Source organism: Pseudopodoces humilis, chromosome 4 (genome assembly GCF_049639895.1).
Source record: "Pseudopodoces humilis isolate 2021_Gansu_Grassland_sample_001 chromosome 4, ASM4963989v1, whole genome shotgun sequence".
NCBI classification, from domain to species: Eukaryota; Metazoa; Chordata; class Aves; order Passeriformes; family Paridae; genus Pseudopodoces; species Pseudopodoces humilis.
This window is the reverse complement of record NC_142203.1, coordinates 52,068,119-52,082,793: the sequence shown is the minus strand read 5'-3', so window position 1 is coordinate 52,082,793 and position 14,675 is coordinate 52,068,119. Positions and strand designations below refer to the sequence as shown.

Below are 14,675 nucleotides of genomic sequence, written 5' to 3'. Positions count from 1 at the left end.
ATGAACTAGTCTAATCTAATTCCAAAATGAAATGAAAATGAAATGAGCAGTTTCCTGACTGTGTTATGAAAAAACTTAACATTGAACTTCACTTAAGACTAATTTAACAGCAATTTTGAACTGCCAAAAAGATGCATTTATAAGGATTTTGAATACACTTTCTGTTACCAACTTAGGTTGATCAGCAGCTTTTTTTCACTCTCAGAATCCTCAAAACAGGAAAAAGGCATATATAAAAAACAGTAAACACTGACCTCCTGAGGTTCCTACAACAAAATTATTCAAGTAGAAAAACTACACCATTACGTAGCAGCGGCTATTTCTGTAGTTTAGCACACTAACAGCACTTTTTCAGTGTGTAAGGAGCAAATGAAGTAAGCCGTGCTTTTAGCATGCCAAGAGGCAAACACTGGAATGTAACAAAGACAAACTCACAATTCTACCAGTATAAACATTCAGTCAACATTCATGAACTGTCAAGACTACACCACAAGAATTAAGATGCTTTTTATATATCCCATGATGCAATAATTCAGTTTTAAACATTAATGCTGTTTCAGAACTTCTCTTACCTCACATTCCACTAAAAGGCTTCTGCAAATCTCTGGGCTATATTATGCATTAGGAATGTGGTTTATTTGCTTTAAAATACACCACGACAGAACTTACTGATACAAAAGACTACTTTGTTTATTCCTGTACTGGTTATTCCTGCTCTTTTAAATTATTTTCCTTGCTGTCATACCAGATCAGTTCACATTTGTACAAATATGTATTAAAACAAATATGTACAAAAGTGGCATCCTAAGATAATCCAGGGTGAGGTGGATTGGTTTTATTTGGCTAAAGGGGCTTTCTAAAATTTAAGTTAAACCCAGATTTTAGTTGTTATGCTACTATATTTTTTGGGTAGGTTTTCTATTCTACAAACTTTTTAATGTCATTTCTCTGTAACTCTTCCTTAATGTTCAAACACACTTAAAATTAAAGCAAGTTTGGGTCTAAAATAATACCCCACCTTGCTAAACATTGGGCTTGGGATATTCCCTTTCAAAATTAAAGTTTTTATTGAATTTTACTGATTTATATCAGAGTTATTAGTTGAGAAAGTATTTTTGATCTGCTATCAAAGTAATGTAACTTGAAAGCAAGTTATCACATGCAATTTTGATCAAATTCAGTAAATACTGAATGTACTGGCATTATCAAACCTATTTCATACAGTACATGTCCAAAGTAGCTTCAGGCATAATCCACTAAAATTTGCAAAGCCAAAAAAAACAAGGAGGGGGAACATAAAACATGCATGTGATCATGCACTGAAGGAAAAAAAAAGTCTACACTCTTTAAACAGCATTTGTAAGTTCACACTCACACAGCTCAAACTTCAGTGCAATGGCTAGATCATTCAACAGTCAAAGAACAGAACCATGCGAAGAAGAGCAAGTTCTTAAAAAAGCCCCAAACAAAAAAAAACCCAAAATAACTCAAACCAAACAAGAACAAAACCAAACCAAACAAAAAAAACAAAAAATACCCCTAAAAACCCAAACCAAATAAAAAAAACCAAAAACCAAAAATCCCCCACCCCCCAAAACCCACCTTAAATCCCCCCCCCAAAAAAAACAACCAAAGGAGAAAAAAAAAACCAAAAAGAAAAAAAAAAAAAACAAACCAGAAAACACCAGTTAAACCAAAAACTGTTATCCAGTATCCATTCTGCAATGCAAAGGTGAGAAACTAAATCTACAAAAAGGCTGTTATGGCTTAATTTCGTTTTGCAGATTAATAATGCAGCAATTGAAAAATGGAAAGGTGTGGCTTCACCTCTGACCAGCAGAGTTAAAAATCTCTCCATTTTCCTTTATCATCATGGGATACTCTTTAGGCAATCTAAATTAAGAAAGACTTGCCACTTCCAGATGGACACAAGATCAAGTGTACCAGTTACGATTTCACATTCACAGTACATAAGAAAATACACATGGAAGGAAAAGTAAAGAGTTAACTTAACAAGGATTTATTCACAGGAATACATGTAAGTAGAGAAAAAAAACCACAACAGAAAAGCTAAACAAATGAAATGAAGAGGATCCAAACCAACTTTCACTCTGTAGCTTTAAACTTGCACCCTTGTGCATATAATTACATCACAAAGGGCCACCAACATGCGCCGATACAGTGTAGATACCCTGCATTACATCCATTAACTTAAAACATCTCTTTAAGATCATGCTTTGAACAAAAAGAAAGCATAGAAGGTAATACGTTGAGTGGGAATAAACACAAATATAGCAATCTTGTCATCAACTTCTACAATTGTCTTTACGTGCCAACTAACATTTATGCAGCCTTTAACGGGTCTTACCATGTAACTCATTTTAGAGATTCTGATAAAATCACTAGTATATAACCATGCAGAAAGCACATCACACTGACAGCACAGAGGCAAATATTTTGCACAGCTATATCAGCTTTCCACATTGTGCAGGTTACACACAATACAATATCAATCTTATTCTTAACAGATCCTAAAAAGGTATTTCAAGGCCTAATTGTTAACTACAGTACTTTATATCTATATTCTTAATAAAAATAAATTCCACTGAATCTTAAAAACGAATTTTAAATGCAGGGCTATATTGAATTGGTAAACTGCAACACAAAACTGGCGCAACATAGGTAAATGTATACCAATTTCACTCTATTTGATGCAAGCATGCTACTTTCCCACTAATTAAAATTACTTCTGATCACTATGAGCCAGAACGCATGCCTGAACCTTAAACTGCAAGTTAAGAATAATTCCTTACTCTAGAAATCAAAACTAACAAAGTACAATAATAAAATCATATCCACTACCTTGGTTGTTTTTCTTAATGCAAAAATTAAGATGTCAATCTTTCCTTTGCAGTGTCCCTCTCCTTACCCCAAAAATGAAAGGAGTGACTTATTTGGCAGCTTGCAGGTTGCTTCATTTTGTCCAAGTTAACCTTTATTATTTTACGATGGGGTTTCTATACTGTACACCACAAGTGCCTGTTCCTAATACAGACACAAGCTGCATTTTAACTGTACTAACTTTGTTTGTGTAGTTCTTCATTAACATGCAAATACCTAGGAATCCCATCAAGCAGGATGAAATAATGTAGAAAACCCTTACTTAAAAAAAACAGAAAACAAAAAAGAAAGCCTTTTACTGTTTGTGACCCCCATTCTTAGGTTTCCTTTATTGTGCGCAAAATATTTTTCCTCTTTACGTATCCCTATAGTTCAATTATATGGTTTCTTATTTTGGTACAAATCCCCACAATATTCCAGAATGTGCTGTTTTGTGACTAGATTCTTTTTTTTTTTCTTCTTCACATCCAGTGCAGAGGTGTAATAGGAGACAGATTTCCACCCACAAAGGCTCCAGATGTTAAAACATTTCCCAACATCGACTTAATACAGTGACGGCAACACCTCCCTCCCGCCCCTCCCAGTAGGGTTGGGATTGTACTGTATTCCCTACTGGTTTACCCTTCCCCCCAGTAAAGGGTAACATTTTCCCTGGGTGCAGAGGCTCCCTCATAGTCTCCCAGACTGAAGGACCTGTAAAAGGAAAACATAACAGTGTAATTAAATCTTACCTTGAACCTCTGGCAGATAGGTACATAAACAAAGAGTCTTTTTTAAGCACTAAGTGCCAACCTCTAACTTAGAAATGGATTTATGCCTAATGTTCCCTTCTAAGTCTGTTAAGAAACCAGCCCATGTGTATCAGATAAATTATTATTCATGAAACAATAAATGCTTTGAAGCTACATTGACAGTTCCACTATTGTGCTAAACTCAGACCGAAGATAAAAGCAGCCCTATGTATTCTAACCAGTTTTCCTATTTTTAACACAAAATTATGAGGCAGTATGACATTGAGAAAGAATATTAAACATATATGCAACTGACCTAGCAACTTCCCTTTTGAGTGGATTAAATAAGATAGCCATAGCTTCTCTGCAGTTGAAGCTAAGAACAATGGCAGATTTTTTCACTTTGGTTTCCTTTTCATCAGGAAACCCTTATGTCAGAACTGAAATGCCCTCTTTGATAAGTATGTAGCTGTTTTATTTTTAATCCATTGTTCTGATCAAACATGTAATGCAAATAGGATGTTTTGTGACACTGACTTTGAAAAAATCTTAGGCTAACTTTTAAATAGCTGTCTGTTCCAACACTAAACAGAACAGCATGACACACTCTCATAATTTCAGTATAAAAATTCTACTAGAATTATCAAATTTGTATAAAAACTAAAAGAATAAACTAATTCACTCTCTTTTTTGGGTAATAAAATAATCTCTTCACAGTATCACACATGGGAAATTTGCTCTATACAGCATACACGTGGCATACAAAGCAAGGTGGTGTAATAACAGAGCTAGTCTGGAATGCATTTTCACTCTTCTTTGTCAAAGCTGAATCATTCTCCACACAGAAGTGTCTAACAATTCTGAGCTGACACAAGAAATGGAACATGGCAATAATAAATATATCAGCCTTCCCCAAACATCAAGCTTTAAAATTACTACAGTTACTGTAGTTACTAACATAGCATTCTTTATTCAGAGGAAAGATAATTTATTATGTAGTTAGGCAATTAGACTTCTCATAGCTACTGTGTTAACAAACCTGCTCTTTTATCCTAGAAGAGCATTCCCACTTAGACCACATCTGCCATCTATTAATTCATAATATGTAAGGTAGCCTGTGTCTTTAGTACGATGACTTGAGGATCATATTCATCACTCTGTCTATTAAGCTTGAACAAGCACTATGCTATACCTACACTTTCAACTTTCTTGATAAACTAATGTGTGTATCATGGACTCAGTTTTTCTTTCTCTCTCTCTCTGTAACAATAAAAAAAATCAGACAAATGCTTTTGCTACAGTCACCATTTAGGTACACTATCATCCCTTCTTTCTTTCCTTCATATAGGAAGGAAAGACAGCTCCTCCAGTGTAGGTCAGCAATTCTAGACTGATGAATTATTTATGTTTCATATGATGCAAACAGGGAGGAAGTCCCAGCTCTCTTTGGCAAGCAAAGACTCATGTGCTTACCTCTAATTATGGGACTGCAGCTACAGTGCATGAGGTTAAACTCCATAGTAAGCTGCAAGGCGCTCTTTTAAGGGAAGAGGAAACTGGTCAGAGAAACGCCTCCAATTCTCATCCCCAACTTGATTTTTAAATCCATGAAGAATCTAAAAATGAGAAAGGGTAAGTCAAAATAAGCAAAAACCAGAGGGTACATTCTTTACCAGCCTCATATGCAGTAAGCCACAAACTGTTGAGTTGTGCATCTGGCAATTCGAATTCTGCAGTATCATACTAAAATGCTACAAAGAAGCAAAGGAAGTAGAAGAAGGTCCTTCTTAATGTGTTTCTTTAAAGGTGACATAAAGAATATAGCTACCCACAGAAATTAGTGTATATATACATATTTATATATTTTTAATAGGTAACTTAAAACGTAATGTTAAGCCATTTCAGAACGTTTATTTTTATTTTTTTTCAATTCATTTTTCATCCATCCATCCATCCATCCATCCATCCATCCATCCATCCATCCATCCATCCACCCAGTTAATGTATTTTAAGACTACTGTGACACATTTATTTTTTAAGAAATGTGAAGTATATTCTGGGAAGTTGAGTTAAATGGCAGCCAGTTTTAGATAGAATGAATACCTGTCAATTTCTAGCACAAATATAAAATCTTTGAGAACTCCATTTTCTGCACAGAACCTGTAAGACAACTTCACTAGAAATGAAGCTCTTAAAATCTTCTTTGTTTTGAAAGAACAGGGATCTGCAGTCAATGGCAATCAAAAGCCAGTGAAAGAGGAAAACAAATAATCTACAGATTTCAGTCTGAATCTTCTGATGAAATAAACGAACTAAACATGAAATTACACTATCAGAAAAAATCTTAGTATGTTATTTCTTAAAGCAGCAAATACAAGACAAACATCAGAAATTACAAAAGCAGACAAAATTACTGTCCTTCATAGAAAATTATACCAAAAAAATATAAAGTTTGGTTTTCCCTTTTTACACTCAATGTAACTGAATTCTGGAACAGTGTGTCATGAAGACATCCTCAAATAAAAGGCAACATCAAAATTCAAGCTCATGGTAACAAGTTCACGCTCAACACAAGACTGCCAAGCAGTTTTTAAACAAGATGAAGTGGTAATGACATTACATGTACCACTTAACTTGCTGCTTTTCTCCCTCCCACAAGGATTCTTTCCTAAACCCGAAGAGTCACATTAACCAGCTGCTAAGAAACTACTGAAAATCTAAGAATGCTCAGGTATGACAAAAGGTTATGAGTCAGATTTTAACACTGGCAGCTCATCTATCCTTGCTCTTAGAAGTATTTTCTCTTCCAGTTCTAGTACTAAGGAATAAATTTAAAAAACAAACTAACCAAAACCTGGACAAATCCACTTTCTTTCCCTTGTTCCTGAAAGTCATAATTACTGTTGGAAAAACATCTAACTGGACTACAGCAATCACATATTCATGAAGAAGTAGTCTAAAAACCCTGCATGCAAGCACTGAAGAAAGCTTTGTCTCTTTTCCTGCAAGGCAAAACCCACAAAACCATTTTAAAATTTCTTAAGAAAGCAAGGATGTCCTTATGCCAAGTGACCAAGAACCACTCTGTTCAGTTTGAATGCATTGTATCCTAAACGGGTAACTTGGAAAGAATCTGAAAAAGAGAGGTTTAACATGCTGAAGGACCAGTGTAAAAACATGCAGTGAGACTGCTTTGGACAATCATCGCAGATTCAATCAAGGCCCTCCTTTTTAAGTTGTAATTGATGTTTCATTCTGCTGATATTAGAATACTCATAGCCGTGCCTTCTCCAGATCTAATTGGAAGCACACCAGTTACCTGAGGTTAACTAGGACACTAGGACAGTGAGATTTCTGTCTTTGCTCTTAAAGATGGGATAGAAAAGTTCTAGCTTCTGATTTGATGCCCACACATATCACTAATGGAAGAGTAAGTGCCAATACCAATTCAGGATCCTAATAAGTACTAAAGAATATGCCGTATTTTTGCTTGATAAATATCATGAACCTTATTTCTGACACAGAACTTCCTAAAAATGAGGATTTCACTTTAGAACTTGTGAGGTGAACCATTTCTCCCTCGTTTTTTCATTTAAGACACTAGTATCAAAATACAATGTATGGCATTCTGGTGCAGCCTTTTGGCTTTTACTACTTAATACAAGGTAAAAACTTTTCAATTTCAAAACTCAGACTTTTAAATAAAAGTTAAATAAATAAAAGTTTAAACTTTTGTTTAAATTCTACTGACACTTTGTCTAGGGATGTATTCTTGGGGCATGTTAGTTTCTTGAAATTTACTCAACCAAGAGGTATTCTGAGAATTAAGCAATCTCTTATTTTCAGCAGGAGTTAGGAGAAACAAGTAAGATACCACTGGGATATTTTTAATCTGAAACTTTTGTATGTCTCCAAAATAAAGTAGCCAACTTTGTGGCAAAGAATAGCCTTCAACTATACAAATCTTGTTTTCTGAAAAAAAGTCTTACATGTAGTATAAACTCCACTGTTCTTCCAAATGCAGGAAAAACATAGTAGGCTGGACATTATGAAAAGCTGTTTGAGGATCATTATCCCTTCAAAAAACACCTCAAGTGAACCTTGCAACTACTTACAAGAGTTTGGAATAATCCAAATGCATATAAGAAGATATAGGTTATAAAATGAAGTCAGGATATTCATGTTGCTTTTTCTGACATTTTATGACCTTGCATGAACCATGGAGGGCAGAGAAACCTCCATGACCACAGAGTAAGTGCTAGCAGTGAAACAGAAAGAAAGAAACGAGAGGATGTAAAACAACCACCACTAGAATATACTGTTATCTTGGCAACCTTACCTTACAGAACATGTCTCGAAGATCATCTTTTGGGCTAATCCACGATGCAACAGCATCACAAAAAAAAATAAAGTCCTACAAGATTAAATAATCATATAGGTTAGAAACCTCAATTTATACATCTGAAAACAACACTTGATGTTCATTCTGTGAACATCACAGATGGTCTTTGATCCTAATTCACAACTGCTCTTGCCTTTATGTATTTATTTTCCAGTTAATTCAGACAATGGTAAATTATTGTATTTGTATGAAATAATATGTATTATTGTATGAAATTGCTGAGTGTCTTAAACTAAACTACAGTGTAACCAACCCTAACTCTCCCCTCTGCACCATACTAGTATAATTTTAATTCTTTCAATACACGTACAAATGCAAGATCTACTTACTTTAGTCACAAGCAACAAATGCATCTCTCACACATTTCCATTTAGGGAAAAAAAGCTGTTTTATTTCTTTAAGTAGGTTTTTTCTGGGACATAGAAAACATTTATCATACAGGTTCAAAACTAAAGCCACCTCAAAATCCCTCTACTCCAGACATCTGCTGTTATGCTTTACCTCCTCCTACACCAATAGAACACCAGTCTCCAAAAATAATGTTGCTAGTGCACATAATAGGAGCTGGGGATGATGACTAGAGAGGAGGGGTGAGTTAATGAAAGGAGTCCTTATTTAACCCCTCTCTGTAACCTACATGAATGAACAGACAGTAGAAGACTGAAATGTAAAGTACAGAATAAGACTAAATGAAAATAACTGAAAATTTCAAAGCAAGGTAAACATTCAATTTTTGTGAAGAAGAATTCCAGAAAGAGGAAAGGGAAAGATCGGTTTTATTTTCCTCTTAGGAAATATTACATTGATACAGCTTTACTTTAGAGGTGTGGAGACTAAAGATCAAGTCATATTCTATTCTTCAGTTGTACCATTTATCTTAAAGAGATTCTTGTTCATTGTTCCATTGACTATTTGAAAAAATTACCCTAAGTTGAAACAGAATCTTCCCTACTCAAGTGTTAAGAACGAAGGGGTGGCTACTTGTTCTGTTTCTTGTTTTGAAAATCTAGGTTACATCTGGAAAATGGGTTTAAGAATATCAATTTTTACCTTATATTTGCATACAGATCCTGATCACAACCTGTCAGAAGTCTCAAAATACAGTTATTATAATCGAAGTTCATTGTTTACACAGTCATTGCCAGTAAAAAACAAAAACTGATTTTAACAATAATTCTCCCCTTCAGACAAACACTGAAGCATCTTGATATGGATCAATGACAATATAAACATTTTGGGCTCCTTGACCTTAAAATAAAGCTACATCATGTACTGCAGGGAATCTCTTCAAGGTAAACTTTTTCATATTCCACACATAGCTTTCACTAGGTTTCACATGCGTAAAGAAAAATTAGCATCTATTAATGTATCTTACTTGGACTACTCCACTGGGGTTGACTGTAATCATGGTACATATCCCACGGAATGCTGAATCCTTTTCCTCATTGTCTCTTATGTTTCGCAGAGAGGTACACCTAACGAATTGGAAAGGAAAACTTAGATAACTCTATTACTTTTCTTCAATCAAGTCAAAACTAGATGACAGTATCTGATGGAATAAGTCACACTGATAAGACAATCTGAAACACAATTATGAACACTTAGAAAAATACTTGTTGCACACAGTTTTTACTAGCATAATCCCATTAGGCATCACCTCCAGAATCTGGCTTTTTTGTTACACTGCAGTCAGAAAGTGTGACCTCTATTCCATTAAATACAAAAGAAACATGTATCTGAAATACTTATATAAACTATCATTATTGGAAGCGGAACAGAAAATACTGTCACAGTATGAATTATGTCAGATACCACTTACAGAACAGTTATTGAACTTTAACAGCAGCAAGCAAGCTATTTTATACGTTACAAATCTATAAACATATATTCCTTAACAGCATTTCAAGCCTCAGACTGAATTTTAGGTAATGCACAGTTTAAATTTTACAATATTTGCATGCATTGTATTATCATTCTGGTGGATTTTAAAATGCTCTTTCATAGTCAAGCTTTAACACAGCAAGCATGTGACAATCTTATCCCATGCATAAATTAGTCGTTAGCCACAACATAAAGAATACATGACGGCGCTACTAAAAACTCACAAACCTGATAGGACAAGATTAGTCACATGGTTGGCAATGATTAAGGATTGAGATTTTGTAACCAACTGAAAATATATCTAAAAGTGAGATAGAGAGAAGAAAGAAAGAAAGAAAGAAAGAGAGTGAAGAAAAATGAATTAAAAAAAAAAGATTGAATAATACACACCAGGGTCTTATAAACTGCTGTAGCATGGGGGCCACCTCTTGAGGACAAACGTAACCAAGACGACCAATTGTTATTGCTAAGGTAACGCAATCACGGTTATACACCACCAAACGCCAACCAAGACATGAGCAAATGAGGGGGAAGGAGAAAAAATAAAGAAAAAACAACAAATAACTCAGAAACAGAGGCCAACAGAATCTGTATATGATAATAAACATAAGATTTCACCAGTGCTGTTTATTACCACCCCCTAAATAAGAGGCAGCAACATATATGGTATACTCTCCAAGGTAAAAGAAAAATTAAAGAAGTATGAGAGAACACCAAAAACACAATTTTAAATCCAAAGGCGTTCTGATGTAAGCTATGATTCTGTCCCTCTTTAGAGTAATCATTTGCAGTAAATTTACCTCTACACATTCAACGTTTTTACTGAAATGTACTATTAATGAATATTGTTTAAAAAGGAAGTTAATAATTTTCAGTTTTAGTATCATGTTTTACTTTATCCAATATTTAGAATTCAAGGTTTTTACAGACCTAATATATCAATAAAAATACGTTTCCAAATACTTTTACATAGAATATATTGTGGTCTGTCTGAAAATCCTAAATAGACGGAACACTTCTCAAAGAGTAAAAAATGTTTGTCTTTTTCATAATCTCACAGAGAATTTAATTAAAAATGGTTGCCAACTCAAAGCAACTGACTGCAGAACATTAATTCTTTAATCCTTGTTTTTCTCCTGCTCACAGAAGTTTTCCTTATAAGACATACAAGAATCTGACTTCTCATACCAAAGCATAAGGACACGTGAAAAGCAAAATTGTTTTACCACATGATTAGGTATTTTTGTTCTTTCTTCTAAGGGATAGATCAAAGAAAGTATCATTATGCAAATGTGTTTTAATGGTGTTTGCTCAACTCACGAAAGATTAATCTTTAGAAAAAGGAGAGGGTGGGGAATAATGTATCAGAATTACTTGAAGCAAAATACATGAATAATACTAAAATCCAGCAGATTTGTATGAAGCAGAAAAAGGAAACCTATGTTCAAGGGACATACTATGCAACACTCTAATTAACAGGCATTTGTGAACAGTTTCATGAAACATGCAATAAAGCAGATGATGCTTTCTCAAATAAAAGTTTGGTGTAGGATATACTAGCAGCCTGAAACATTAATTCCATGTGATGCAATTCACTGTTAATGTAGTGATGTTACTCAATTTCCACATACAGTGTATAAATTTTTTTAGTATTTTACAAAACTTCACTGAAGTCAAATAAAAATACAATTTTAAGTTTAATCTGTAAATTCTTACAGCGACAGCCTGAACAGGGAATAGAAATCTCTGTCAAAGTCTTGTGTCAAAGTTGTTTTCACAACTGTTTTCATAATTAATTACACAGAAAGCTACTGCAAAACCAGTAATATTCTTGCACATACTAGTGGTACACAACAAAATATCCCACAACAAACTTATAATAAGTACACCACACTCAACATTTATTTGCAGTTATCCATCCACATTTAAAATAACTACTAAGAGAATTAAAAAAAAAAAAAAAAACCACAAAAAACTGTGTTCAGATGCTTCCAAAAATTCTCTTAACAATGATGGAAGCATACATTTAACTATTGGATGCCTCTCAGTTACAGGTATTACACAACTATCAGTGCAGAGGAGGGGAGTCAGGGCAGGGACAAGGAAAACTTAGATTGTTATAGTATTATATTGTTATACTATTCCACGGTATATTTCACAACTAGGTATTCGATTCAAAATTTTCTTTTCAAAAAGTAGCACCTATAATATGCTGTAAAACTAAGTAAATTTTCCTTCAGGTTCACCTTCCATACTAAATAGGATAGAGGGGCAGAGAAAGTGCAGCTTTTAAGTTTAGAAAATGCTGAAGGAAAAATATACTTTGCAAAAAAACTCTCTCCAAATTATCTCTTGCTTTACTCAGAAAGTGTAAGTGTACCATTGTATTTGCACCATATTCAATCATTTCAGATATAGCAATGAAACTGTCATTTTCTTACAAGACCATTTTCAAACAGAAGAAAAAAAAAAATCCTCAATTAGAAAAATAGTAAATAATAAACCCATCACCTATAAAACAATAAACTCATATCATCTATATATTTTTTGCTCTAGTATGGAAGGTGCTTTTCATACCAGAACATGCCCTCTATAAATGCAAAAGAAACAAGCCTCAGAAATTCCAATTCAGTAAGGCAATTGGGAATCACTCCCAATTTGGAATGCAAAGCCAGAACATAACATATGAATCCCATTATTAGAATTGTTTTCAAGAATTTGTTATTACATGACCAGGTAACAGAAATTAAACATAATTTCAGTTACATTGTGGTAAAACTGCCATCACAGATCTAGATTTTTGTGTGTGATATTTTAAGTTTGTCTTTCAAAAAATGTACTTTTAAGTAAATTCAACTCATTGTTTTATATATGCCAATTACACTTTTTTCCAACAGTAGACATATATATACAGTACACGTGTAAGGACACGCACACATCAAAATGAGTGAGAAAGTAAGTCCTAAGTGTTACTGCATACATTTGTCGTATTTAATACACAAATAAAACCAGAAGCATTATTAAACAGATGATAAACAGATATAACAAATGTTATAAAAAGAGAAAGCAATTAGAATCTAGATATATGATTTGCTGCAAGACTGAGACTTGTAAGAGCTTGTGCAAAACAGAGTTGCTTTTGCTTATAAAAGCCAAGTACATAAAAAAATCAGTTCTGGTGTGGTTCCCCTATACAAATTCAAAAAATAATTATTAAAAAAATTCTTCTAATTCCCTTCACCATGTACAGGTTATTTTTTGGGTACCTGTGTTCTCTAACAACGTCTTTGGTGTGTTGGGTCTGTTTATTATTTCTACAAGCTGGTGCAAGACCATTGGAATATAAGGCTGCATTTCTATACCTGAAACAACAATTAAAAAAAAATAATCAGAAGAAAATGACCATTAATATACATAATGTAAACAGAACACGCACTTAACTTACTAACAAGGACAAGGATCACAAATGTTATTTAAATAATAACATAAAGGTATCACTTTAAAAAAAATCACCCAAAATATCCAGACAAATAATTCTAAATGTGCAGAAATTTAAAGAAAAAACTAAATCTTACCCATCTGGATAGAGATTTCTCCAATTGCCCAGGTGGCATTGTTACACACAGAAATGAATTCAGGATTTAGGTTGGTTCCCAAAATTGGCATGAAATCAGCTAGAAAGAATAATATTTTAAAATCTCATCACACAATACAACCATCTTGTCCCATTACTTTAGGATTGTAAGGGGGGAAAAAAAGGGATACTTAAGAAAAAGAAAATGTAAGCCTATTTAAATACTTGGAAAGTATTACATTTGAATTAACAAGAGCTATATTCCAGCTCAATATTATATCAGATTAACCTAAGGAATTTAGAACCTAAGCAGATAAATGCAAATATTTTCAAATTATGCTTTTCAAACCTTCCTAACAGGGTTTATCTTCATGTAACTTTCATGTAGAAATCTTCTCTCCTTCCCTTGCTTAGGTGAGAGGAGAGGAAGAGAAGGAAAAAACCACAGCTGCAAGTACTATTGGTTTTATCATATGATTTAACATACCCCAAATCAACTGAATAACCATATATTAAGCTGCCCTTGAAAAAACAACAAAGACTAGAAGACAATCACATCTTTAATTAAATTTTAAGAAAAGTGAGTCAAAAAGGTCATTATAACATCTGCCAAATTAATTTGGTAAGTGTATCTCAAAAGTGTCTGTGGGAAAAAAGAGCAAATATTGTGGAAGTGTATCACTGATGCTACTTCCCACACAAATAAAAAACAAAACAGAAAACCAAGTAAAAGCTATTCTCTAGACCTTTTTTGATTTATGTATTATATCTATTTTCACTTAACAATAAATTCTAGCACAACAAAATGAGCTATAAAAATAAAGAAAAATGAACTTTTGCACTGTCCACAAAAATAGGAGCATGTTTTCTTAACATACAATTCAAGGGACAAAAGACTACAGATTCTTGTTACTAAAGGAAAATTACTATGTACAATACCATAAAAAGGCAACCCACAGAACAGAGAGCATAACAATGGCTAATACAACCTCTTAGACATTTGCAAAACAAGTTATTAAACGTGTAAAAGAAACCTACCGATGCAAGGTTTGACATGCTGAAAACATGCCTTTGTCAGGTCACCTAACAATGCAAAAGAACTCTGCCGTACCTCAGGCATTTTGTCCTAAAGAGAGGAAGAAAAAAATTACAATTCTAGAAGAGTTTCTGATTTTCTGAATAAAAA

At 33.7% G+C, this 14,675-nt stretch overlaps 1 protein-coding gene across 3 annotated transcripts in view; it reads right to left on the bottom strand.

Annotated features, from left to right (window-relative positions):
- Positions 1-1,634: 1,634 nt before the first annotated feature.
- Positions 1,635-14,675, bottom strand: part of TNPO1 (transportin 1) — a 53,526-nt gene continuing 40,485 nt past the window's right edge. For all 3 annotated transcript variants that reach the window (XM_088054343.1, XM_005522714.3, XM_088054342.1), the window contains 8 exons: positions 14,528-14,615; positions 13,491-13,589; positions 13,182-13,277; positions 10,306-10,381; positions 9,410-9,509; positions 7,972-8,046; positions 5,106-5,248; positions 1,635-3,594 (listed from right to left, as the gene is read on the bottom strand). In XM_088054343.1, the coding sequence (XP_087910469.1) occupies positions 5,141-5,248; positions 7,972-8,046; positions 9,410-9,509; positions 10,306-10,381; positions 13,182-13,277; positions 13,491-13,589; positions 14,528-14,615 (642 nt within the window). In that variant the 3' untranslated portion in view covers positions 1,635-3,594; positions 5,106-5,140. The remainder of the gene's footprint in view (positions 3,595-5,105; positions 5,249-7,971; positions 8,047-9,409; positions 9,510-10,305; positions 10,382-13,181; positions 13,278-13,490; positions 13,590-14,527; positions 14,616-14,675) is intronic.